The 12,175-nt window shown below is 37.1% G+C and overlaps 1 protein-coding gene across 1 annotated transcript in view; it reads left to right on the top strand.

The window, feature by feature from the left end:
* doc2b (double C2-like domains, beta) overlaps window positions 1-12,175 on the top strand; it is a 118,439-nt gene that overhangs the window by 93,512 nt on the left and 12,752 nt on the right. The window contains exon 5 of the mRNA XM_028032305.1: window positions 763-889. Within this exon, the coding sequence (XP_027888106.1) occupies window positions 763-889 (127 nt within the window). The remainder of the gene's footprint in view (window positions 1-762; window positions 890-12,175) is intronic.

Genomic DNA, 12,175 nt, shown 5'->3' on the forward strand with positions numbered 1-12,175 from the left:
GACAAAATCAGCAACTGAGTTAGCAAAACTCAACAATTTTTAAATTTAAAAAATAAATGATTTCCTAAATCAACACCTCAAACCAATGTCTATCAGTTTCTTATTTTCATAGAATATCGAGATACATATTCATAAAATGAGAAAATCTTGCGTATATTCATATCTAAGTGCATAATATTTTGTCTGACAGTAATGTTTAGAACTATTATTCTATTTCTTATGATGCAGTTTGAGCTTTATGAGAAATTAAGCTCCCTTATCAAGCTAGTCGACCCCCTGCCGGTAGATTAGTGTTGGAACCTTTCCAGGTTCCTGATTTCTGTCTAACTCATAAATGTTTCTTTAAGTATACAGTCATGTATTAAAGATTAGTATTGTGTTTATTTCTAAAGTGTCTCAAAACACAAATCTGTTAACAAGTTGAAATCTCACGGTGTGATTTAATTCAAGCATCGTGTGAAGGAGAAGAGAACAGAAAGAGATGAATAATTAATTTGATCTTAAATGTTTACTTCACATAATCAGGACGATTTTTCCATCAAAAAAATCTATCAGTGAGTCTTATTGCACAACTTATATATATAATTATCCCATCATTTCCTGTCACCCTGATTGGGTCTGACAAAGCGCTTCTTGGCAGTTTCACTGCAACACACCTGTATTTCAGCTGGAATCCCGAATAATCTTTTTAATTTAAGCTGCAAAGCATTAATATGAGCTTCACTGTATTCACCTTTTCCTCAATATTTTCTGGTCTCTCAGGATCTCGGTGTGTGATGAGGACAAATTTCGCCACAATGAGTTTATCGGGGAAACGCGGATTCCCCTCAAGAAGCTGAAGCCCAACCAAGTTAAAAACTTCAACAACTGTCTGGAGAAACAGTTGCCAGTAAGTGTACAACCCAACGCTTGCATATGTTACTGGGGGGTGTTTGTGCTGTCATATAAAACAATGTCTCACATATTGTTTTATGTCTTGATTTTTAAAGCTCTTTAAAAATCAAGAATTTTAAAGGGGACCAGTTATGCAAAATTCATATTTTTCAGGTTTTTGTGCTTCCATTTGGATCTGAACTTATTCTATAAACAACACAAGAGCTAAACAACCCCACCCAGCAGTTTTTTGATAATAAGTTAATGTTTTTTGGTGTCTGCAAAACTAACAGTTTCAAAATCCTCTGGAATGTTAAGTTATCAAGCAACCTCAGCCAAGCCCAGCCTGTTACCTAGCAACAAAGTGGAACTCTTGCTCATAAAGGCAGCTGGTTTTACTGCTGTATTCACTGTACAATGGCTGCTGGAAAAGACGAGTTTTGTTGTTGATTTGCCTCCAAAAATTACTTACTGCATTCCTGTTGGTTGTGCAGGAAAAGTTTCAATAAACTTATTGAAACAACGACACAGTGAATGTGTGCTGTAATGAAATCTAAAGGCGGTCCAATGAAATAAGTGTGTGACTTTGCTGGCAACTTTGTTTTGTTTTTTTTGTTTTTGGCCAGGTAGAGTACTAACATAATTAAGCCTAACAAAATATCTTATTGGAACAACAGAAATTAACACGCTGCAACATCACAAAACCTAACCAGGTATTTTTTATCTAGTTTTTAGTGCAAATATATAATTTTTTTAGCTAAATTTAAAATCTTGATTTAGCTCAATTATTCCTTAATACTGGTTTTTAAAAAGTACTAGTTCCACTGGCACATTATTTCACTTGTAACGAGACATTTTTCCATGTTATAGATGAAAAAAAATCTAATAATCTATTATTGATTAAAAAAAAACCTTTAAAAAAAAACCTAGTATTTCTTATCAATATTAAGAAAATTACCAAAATTTGGGTAAAAAACTACTAATGTCAGTTTTGTTTTATTTCAAGTACATTAAGATAGTTGCAACAGAAAGTAGACCAAAAATACTTTTTTTGTTGTTGCAGTGCAGCATTCAAACTATATGTTAATCTGAAAGATTTATTTTACAGATAAATCTTTCAGAAGTCATTATTTCACCAAGACTTATTATTTTTTAAACATCACCTCCCAGTTCAGTTGAACATGCCTTGGATCTGTTATGGTTGTTTTGCAGTACTGGGCTCAGTGGGCCGTTCTTTAGACACAGATGATCCAGAATTACACCGCATTAATTACAAACCGTGTGGGCAGTTTCATGAGGGTATTCAGTCACAGTTCAATGACACTCCACTCCACTCTGGTGCTCTCACAACACATAATCCACTCCTGCACCCCACTTATTGGCTCACTACCTGGTGCTTTAATCTGCTGTGGTTTAAATTAGGTCCTGGTGGGATATAGAGCGCCTCCATTTCTCTTTCCACTAACCAGCCTTCTTCAAACAAACACTGGATTCTGAAAATGAGTCCAATTGGTTAGGAGTGTGCATAACAGCATTAATTTATCTACTTTCTAAAATATGTTTTGTTTTCCAGCTGAAGGGACAAAATGTCCTACATGTGGACCAGTTTTGAAATGTTCTGACTTTGACAACATAAAAACCTGGCCTTTTAACAATGATCAGTGGCACAACGGCGTTTTAGGGCCATTGTAGATAAGAAAAAAAAAAAGAGTACAATTCCACCCAGGAATTCTGAAATTCTGAAAATAATCTCAGGATCTTTTGAGAAAAAATTTAGAAATTTCTGAGTTTCAAAAGTCAAACATTTTCAACCTTTGAAACTCAGGAACTTTTGAGTTTTTTCTAGCAAATTTGTGACTTTGGAAACTCAGAAATTTCCAAGTTTCTTTCAACAAAATTTCTGAGATTAATGTAAACATTTCTGAGTATTTTCTAGGAGGTTTTGACTCTTCAAAAAAAAAAAAAAAAAAGAGCACATTTTCACCAGAAAACCCAGAAATGTTTTAGAAAAAAAGCATTTAAAAAAAATGTGACTCTTGAAACTCAGTATTTTCTTCTTTTTTAAAAAAAATTTCCAAAATGTTTTTGGTGGAAATTTCCTCCTTTCTTTCTGTCTAAATTGGGCCAGACACTCCGTCATCAAAACGATGAAACAAGCCTGAATTTACACTTTCCTCTAGCAAGCTGCTTAGCAGTGATGTTTTCTGAAAACTTAACCCTCAAAATCGATGAAGAGAACTGCAGTGATTGAAGCGTCTTGGCAGTAAAAGTAACAAATAAGTAATCATTGTTTTCTCGCTGTTCGCTGACAGAACGGTGGAAAATGGTTCATTATTCTGCAACCAGTTATTGGACCCTTCAGTCAAACGCTGCCATAGTTCACAAAGAGGACAGCTAAATCAGAGCTCAGCAGTGGACAAAATGTCTTCAAGAAAAAAAAAGTTTAGTTTTTGTTTATGATGCCAGCTGTAATAACCTGACAGAACTGTTTAACCTTACATCATAGATAGAGGCGTAGCGGGACACAAAAGTCACAGTTCAGTTCCCTTCAATCAATAAAGATAATGTTTTTTTTTGTTTGTTTTACTTCAGTCAGCAGTAAACAGAAAATATTTTTCAATTTATTAAATTAACTGGATTTTATTGTGTTTGAAAGTCTAAAAAAACATAAATGTGTAGAAATGATAGGAGGTTTTGTTGGATTTTTTTTAAACAAATAAAGTAGCACAAATAGGCAGAGCCCAGGCCTGGATTGATAGATCATATAGTTTCCACAGTCAGTGCCGACCTGCTGGTCCTGGTCCACTAGGTTTTCTGAAGTCACAGTCAGCAACAAGTCATTTCAAAGTGCTTTACATCATAAAAACGTAACAAAATAACCAATTATGAAACAAACATTACATTTTGTCAAAAGTCATCATAAAAATGATCAAGAATATTCATCATCAAAACATTTGTAATTTCCAGTTATTTTGGAACAAAGGCAGCTCTAAACAGGTGGGCTTTATGCCTTGATTTAAAGGAACTCAGTGTCTCAGCCGTTTTCTGGAAGTCTGTTCCAGATTAGAGGAATGCTGCTTCTCCGTGTTTGGCTCTGGTTCTGGTTCTGGTGATGCAGAGGAGACCAGAACCAGAACACCTGAGAAGTCTGGAAGGTTGGTACAAACACAACAACAACAACAACAACAGGTCTTAAATATATTTTGGTACTAAGCTCTTCAGAGTTTTCACATCTGATGGTTGGGTAGTTTGAGGACCAAAGTTGCAACATTTGTTACATTTTCAGCTGGTGTGTTTTTCTTTCACACTGTGCTGTGTCAAACCAACCAAAAGCTCTGAAAAGCCCATTTCTCTCCTCACCTGTGGTAACGCTGCACCATGAGATACTGTAGGGAATGACACGAAAACCTCTGAAGAAGACAATCAGTACGACTTCATCAAAATGTAAACAAAAATGGAGTGGTGTCAGTTTTTACCTGTTGGAGGATTTCTCTTTTGTCTAGACACTTGTTTGTTTTGGTTGTATTTACCCAGAATACCCTGTGCTATAGTCTACGTCCTGCTTTTGGAGCGGTCTCTGGTCCACTTGGCATTCGCAAATGCATTGGAACCGCACCAGACTATGATCATTTGCCACATCATCATAATGGCAAATGAACTGAGACCAAGGTCTGCAGGCGAACCAGAGGTCACTTTTTTGGTCCAAATCAGAGTTTGGTTACGCATTCATACCTCATACATTCTGAATAAATTTAGTGCAGTGTGAAAGCAACCCGCAGCAGCTGGAAATGTAACAAACATTGTAATTTTGGTCCAATCGAACCGAGTCTACCGTAATATGGGGTGTGAAAAAAACCCTTAGGCAAAAAGAGAATGTGATTTCTAGCAAATTATTTAGAACCAATATTGACCTTATTCCTGGGAGGGATACTGTAGGAATGGTTATGGGTCTTACTTCCGGCGCCCTCTGAAAGTATCAGTACTTCACTGTAATTTGTAGGGTTTTTTGTTAATCTATAGTCATGACAGACGTTACGTTCTCTCTTTTCGGTTATTGTACCATATTAAGTTAAAATTGATCATAAGTGGTTGCACTCTAATGATCAGACCAAATTTAATTTGTGGCAGCAACAGGTGTGTTTTGAACATGCTCCCAAAAGTGTTTATGTGATAAGCTGTAGTTTTCATCGCCTACCAAACAGATAAGGAAACAAAAAAGAATTTGGCTTAAAAATTCTAAACTTGAAGAGAGAACCCAAAATGCTTCATGTGTTTTTGTTTCATTGTGTGGACAAAAAGCCAACGGTAGAAAACCCGCATTTCCAAAGCAACGGAGTTAATGAAGTAGCTAGATATGCTAGTGTAGATTATTTGGGTAACCGCTAACCGCTTCTTCAAGTCACCATCCCACCCCGCAATAACTGTAGGTAGCGATAAAACAATATTGCCACATTTAAGATGTGATAGTTACTATTCCCACATATTTTATAGCCTAAGACCTCTGACGAAAGCTCGTTAGCGAGTTGCTAAAATGTAAACAAATGGCGATTCTGGTTTACGGCTGAAGTCGCGCCCATAAATCACGCAAAGCCTAATGGGGGCTAGCAATAAGAATGAGCTAAATCCATTGAATTAACATCGAAAACATAAATCCAAGAATTCAAAATGGCTTAAATTTAGTAATAGCATTTTGTCTGGGGATCATGGTTTGGGAAACACTTCGCCATTACTTTCATGGTAATGATGAAGAACAGAAACGTGGTGGGCTTGGAAATCACAAATGACCTGAATCTGGTGAGGCAGGATAATGACCAGTGGATTCTTGTAGGTTGTCAACTTTTTGCAGCATAGCTGTAAGTGTGAAACATTTGGTTTCTGTAATTGCTGATCAAGTGAAGCAGTTTTAGCTTGTCGTTCATTTTCTGTGTTAAATGAGCCGATACTAATATCAGCTCATTTATTCCCAGACTGTAAATCAGGACCTCATTGCAGCTCATCTGGTGCCACCTCAGATCAGCGCTATATGATCTGAGGTGGCTATATGGCTACATGATCTATATGACCGGTAATCTCAGCGAATTAGTAAAAACAAAACACAGCAGAAAGCAATGTTTTGTTGGGTTTGGACTGCAGGTGCGTCTTTACCTGAACACTTTCACTGCAGAAGCAAATGGGTGTTATTCATGGAGGAAGATGCCTGATTAATATAAGGCTCTTTCTCAACACACATCATCATAGTGGCAGCATGTGGTTGTGAAAGCTGCTGCTGTTATTCAGTATTAATGGCACCTTCACAGCTGTGCAACCTAACTATGCCTTCATTCATTCCCCATACCAAACCACACAGTGCTAACTTTTAAACACTCTGAAACACACCTGAGGGTTTAGGGGTTAGTTTGCAGAAAATATTTTTATACACTGGAACAAAAGGACAGATTTAATTTTCACCTCAGGGAGTCTGAAACTGATTCATGCTCAGAAAATGTTTTAATTTATTTTTTGGCATTATTTTTTGCTCAATTTCAAGAAATGCTGTGTTTCCACCACAGAGTTGTTAATAAGTTCTTTAAAAATTTTTATTCAAAGCTTCCGTCAATACTTGAGACCTGCTCTAAAAACACTTAGAATTGCCCATTTTAATGGTTGAAATAGCAAACTTACGTTGATAGAGGTTGTGGAGACAATAGGCTACATTCAGACAGCAGGTCTTGACGCTCAGTTTTTTTTTTTATTGCTTTTTGTTCATACTGAATTAAACCTGACCGCAGTCAGACTTCTGTGTGAGCAGTTTAGGACCCCCAAAGCAATTGGCATGCGCAGAAGAAGAACGTTGATGTCACACAGCAGCGCTCTGTTTACGGAAGTAATAATGGACGGCACCATCTATGGATCGATTTTAAAGTTAATTCGGCAATGGGCGCTGACAGTATCATCACAAGATCATAACAAGAGGATGGAAGCTAACCAAAAGTAGCTACAGAAGTTAAATGTAACTTCTGTAGAGACATTTGTTTGGATGTGATGCACTTCACTGACACAAACGTTTCAGAAATGTCATAGTTATGATTTTCAGCCATTATTTACGTCAGGATTATCCGCGCATGGCTTCTTCTGGAGCAGAATTATGAGGCACGTTTCTCCATCAGTGATATAAAAGTCAAATAAAATTTGACTTGCTTGCTCAAACTCCAGATGCTTTGAAAACAATCGGGTACAATTTAGTTCCACATATGGAAGTGACAAATCAAATTTTGGGGGGTTGAAAAGGTTGTAATAGGGTTGCTCAGACTGCCATGAAAAAGTCATATATAGGTCACATTTGGGCAAAAAAAAGTTGATTTGGGTCACAAACACATTTAAAGTATTGTTAACCTGATGAAAAATGCATTTAACCATCAACTAATTAAGTGGTTGACCTTCTGCTGTTAATTCTTGTTGTTTAGAAGGAAAACAGCGATTTTGCTCCTAAACTCATACCCAGTAAGTCTATTATTTCATTTTAAATCCAGTTGTTTCTGCTTCTTCTGAAGTTCTCTTGATCCAGTTTGCTGCTGTAACACTCACAAGTAAAACCAAGCTGCGACTTTTCCTGGTAACAGGAATAGTAAAAGCTCAGGGCAGTGGGATACAGAGGGCTGTCACAGCGCCGTCGTCTCATACAGCAGCTCTGAGTGTCTGTCTCATTGATGGATTCGGCCCAACAGTGGAGCACTTTGATTGGACCATTCAGCTCAGGAACGAGTCAGAAAGAAGCACTGCACAACAAAATGACAAATTTAATTCCAATTAATTCTTGAGTCAAACGTTTAGGGTTTCTTTCCACAAGCTTCTCACATTAGTCTCCTGGGGTTTTGGCCTATTCGTCTTAACAGAAGCAGTGGAATTGGGCCAGGTTTGTGGGCTACCTCGCTCACACACACCTTTTTGGTTTTGTCCATGACTTTTTCTAGGATTGAGATCAGGGATTTGTGGTAGCCACTGCAAAACATTGACTTTGTTGTTCTTAAGCCACTGTGTAAAAATTGTTCATTTGGAAGACCAATCTCCACCCAAACTTTACGTGGGAATATTGCTGCAATATTTCCACATAATGTCCTAAACACATCATATGGCCAACAGTTGTGAAAACTGTTGGCCATATGATGGCCAACAGTCATCATATGGCCAAATGGAATGCACTTCCATTTTGTCAAGTGCAACCATTAAAATCATCAATACACATTGAATATGCTGGTCAAGAATCAAAGGCAACTCTAAACAGGTGGGCTTTTAGTCGTTTTTAGCATACTGGATCAGCTGAAACTATCTGACTTTTCTTCTTTTCAACTGTAAAGAGACTATTACAGTAATCAATGTAACTAAAGATAAGTGCATTGATGTGTTTTTCTAGATCTTGTTGGGACGTTAGTCCTTTAATCCTGGAAATGTTCTTCAGGAGATAGAAGGCCGACTTTGTAACTATCTTTATGTGGCTCTGAAAGTTCAGGTCAAAGTTCATCATTACACCCAGATTTGGGGCCTGATCTCTAGTTTCTAGCTGTAATAAACTGAAGCAGTTTGCTGACTCCAGATGGTTCTTCTTTAGGTGTAAATATAATAACTTTGGTTTTGTTTCTAGAAGCAGTTTAATAACAAGGCTTTTAATGCACTTTGTTGCTTTTTGTCCTTAATGTAACTTTCTGACCGGTAATGACTCTCTAAAAGCTCTGACATTCATCGTCCTGACAACATAACCTAATTATGCTGAAGGACATTTTTGTGCATTGCCACCTTCTTCTCTGCGTTCTTTACCCTTGAAAGCATCGATCCTGGTCAGTCAAAGTCTGACGTAAAGCCAGATTTGCTGTTTGTACGGATTTTACATGTAATTGTAGGTGGTTAAGGAGTGGGAATTGAATATGAAAAACAAAAGTCTTGACTTGTTGGACCATCAAAAAAAAAATTTTTCATGCATTTTAACTGACCGTTTGGAGCTGGAAATGGCTTTCTGTGTTAAAGGCCTCTCCCACAACTGAGCATCCCATAAAGAGAGCAAACACAGTGAACACAGATTAGTGAGAGAGTGAATTAGAGTTTATGTATTTTTCACTGTATTAAAAAGCAATTTAACTGCTTTCACTCAGACTGATGTTAAGGGTTGCATTAAAGGTGTCCGGTTATACTCTGCACTTAATTCAATTAATAAACATCCTCCATCCGATCTTAATTGAGTTTGTCTCCAGGCCACAGAACAAGTGGCTGGGAAATGTAAAGCAAACAGAGCAGCATGGCGGTGCGGTTATGCTAGAGTGGATTAGTGGAAACTGGAAGAGAAGAGTCATTATGGGGTTGGACATGTCCTTTTTAAGTCCCACCCACACGGGGACAATTTAAGGTGGATCCGCAAAGGTTTTCTGTTGCTGTGCGTTCACAGGGATTCAGCGTCTTGGAAGAACAAAAATTATGATTTTTTAAAAGTTTATCCAGAGTGGATACATTTCAGAATACTGGTTTCATGTTTCTGTGGCTCCATCTCACTCTCCATTGCGCATGTGCCTCAGTCTTACAAATAACAAAAATGGCGTGTTCAGTAGGGTTGCCAGATCTGACGATGCAAAAACTTCCCAACTCAAAAAAACACAGTCCACAGTATTACGGCCTTTGTAGATAAAAAAAAAAAAGAGTAAATATCTGCCAAGAAATTCTAAGATTTTGTAGAAGAAACAAGGGAGTTTGAAAAGTTTAATATTTGGGCAAAGAAACTCTGAAATATTCAGATTAGTTTCAAATTTTCTACAAAAATGTTGAAATTTTTCAGTTTCAAAAGTAAAACGACTCCTAGAAAAAAAAATAACTCAAGTTTTGAGATTAATTTAAAAAATCTCCTAGAAAATATATTAAAATATCCATGTTTCAAAAGTCAAAAAATTTATTTTTTTTGTTGTTGTTGCTAGGTAACGCCAGTGTTACGTTGAGTTGCTAGGTGACGCTGCAGCGCCCATAGAATGTGATGTAAGGTTTTTCAAACAGCTGATTTTCCAGTAACTAAAATACATCACGTTATTGCCAAAAAATGTTGGGGTGTTTTTTTTTTTACTTTTGAATTGTTTTTAGAAGCAGCAGAGACCCAAATGGAAAAAGAAAAATGTGAAATTTGTATAAAAGGCCCCCTTTAAGTTCAAGAACGGGTAACTTCAAAGTAACCCTTGAAGTTCCTAGTCAAAGGTAACTTGTGATTTTCAGGAATACCCGTCAAGTTCCAGGAAAGTACCGGCCATCCAACACGTTGCAGAGCGATGCGGTTTTATTTCTCCGCTTGTACATTCATAGTTTATTCTCATCTCAGTTTCTCCTGTTATAGAAAACTAAGCAGTTCGAAGCACCAGAGGGAAATCTTTAATGTGGAAACTCCTGAGGAGAAAAGTGAGGCTAAGCACCTCCGACAGTAAACCGAGGCTGCGGCTGAAACGTGTTGGCATGCCAGATGAGATAGATGGCGAGCCCACAGGTCCAGGGAGACGTCTTGTAAAAGTCATCTGTGATTCATGTGGAGAGAGTCGGTTCCCTGGAGGTCTCTGATTAGTACCCTGCTGCGAGCGCCACAGGACGCGCTGCTGAGCAACGTCTCCTACAAACGGCTGTGGACAGGAACGTCTGTGTGCTTCTCACCAAGCTCGCCATTTCTTGTTCTTTTGGTTGTGTTTCTTGGTTTATAAGGAGATTTTATAAGTAAAATCTACGTAACATGATTATTGTAACTGAGATTTCATTTTCCTCAGAATTTTGGTTTTAATCAAATCTTTGACTGTTTCCTCTCAGAAATTTGACTTTTTATTTTTACTTTTTTTCTCTTTAAATTCTGACTTTATTCTCAGAATTATAATTCCAATCTTAAAATTCTATTACTCAAAATTTTTAAAAAAATCTTATGCTCCATCAGGCTAATATTATCTTAAAACTCAAATTCTCCAAATAAATTTGGGACAGGCTTTCAGTGTGGCTGCTGGAAATGTTTCCTTCTATTTTTATAAAATTTTTTATCTGCTGTTGATTTTTAAGACTCGACACTTCTTTTTTGTGCCATACATCTACATACAGCAGGTACAAATAATGGACTGAAAATTAGTCAAAAAATCTATAAAAATTCCAAATAAAGACGTTAAAAAAAGACCCCTGCAGAAGTCATGAAGAAGTTTGGATCAAGACCAATTTTAAAGAATATAAAATAGTCTGGTTGCAGAAAAAAGCTGATAAGTTTCCACGTCAATTTAAATTTGTTTGAAAAAGCTCAGTTAAGATTACCGTTTTTCCAGTGTCACAGTAAATACATTTTAGCATAAATAATATTGCTCATATGAAGTAGAAAGGATCATTTTAATGCATAACAATTTGAAATGCTCGGTGAAAGAAATTAAACCCTGAATGGCCACATTTCAGGCCAGCCCCATTCACTTCCAAGCAGCTCTTGATAAGCCTGAAGTAGTTAAGCTGCTGCGCATTTTCCCCGCTGATATGAACTTCCTTATTCTGTGTAATATGTTGGTCTTCTTAAAAGAGCTGAGGTAAAGGAAAACCCAGCACATATTCACACAATCAGCAGCTGCCATAGTGGTGCTCGCAAATTACATTTCTAAGTCAGTGGTCATTGCAGAGAGAGAGAAAAATAGATCGGATCCCTCTTTAGGGGCTGCATGACTGTAATTTTTATACTCTGAAGTATGTATTTTTCTCCACAGAGTGTTTAGAGCACCTTGTCAAGGACCGTAAAAGGTTCAATTGAATCTATATAGCATTGTTTTTGTTTTAAAAATGTCAAACACACATTATTTTCTACTTGATTTAACAATTGAGCCTCAAACTTGACTTGATCTAATAAAGGGAGCAAAATCAACTTAAATCGAATTGATTTGAATGTGAAAATCAATGAATGTATTATGTCAAAAGAATAATAATTCCACTTTTTTCCTTACTGTGTTTTTAGAAAAACAAACACAGACCAGTTGGTTGTGTGGACATCCAGCCGGACCGGTGTCAGTCGCATCACGGCTGTCATTGTGCTGAAAAAATAAAACTGTGCAACTAATTTTAAATCTCGTTCTCTTCCGTGCCTCATGTGAACTTCCCAAGTTGCATGCCATCTGTGGACTGAGACGCATGTCAGCGTTGTCAGTGGGATTGTGGGTATGCAGCGTGACTAATACAGACGTGTATCAGAGAAGCAGCCAGTTTGATATTACAGTCCTCTTCAGGGACAAAACTGATCCTTAGCTAAAAAACATTCATTAAAAGAAAAAAGCCACGTTCGTGTCAATCTGTTTACTTC

This window comes from Xiphophorus couchianus, chromosome 11, assembly GCF_001444195.1.
Source record: "Xiphophorus couchianus chromosome 11, X_couchianus-1.0, whole genome shotgun sequence".
NCBI classification, from domain to species: Eukaryota; Metazoa; Chordata; class Actinopteri; order Cyprinodontiformes; family Poeciliidae; genus Xiphophorus; species Xiphophorus couchianus.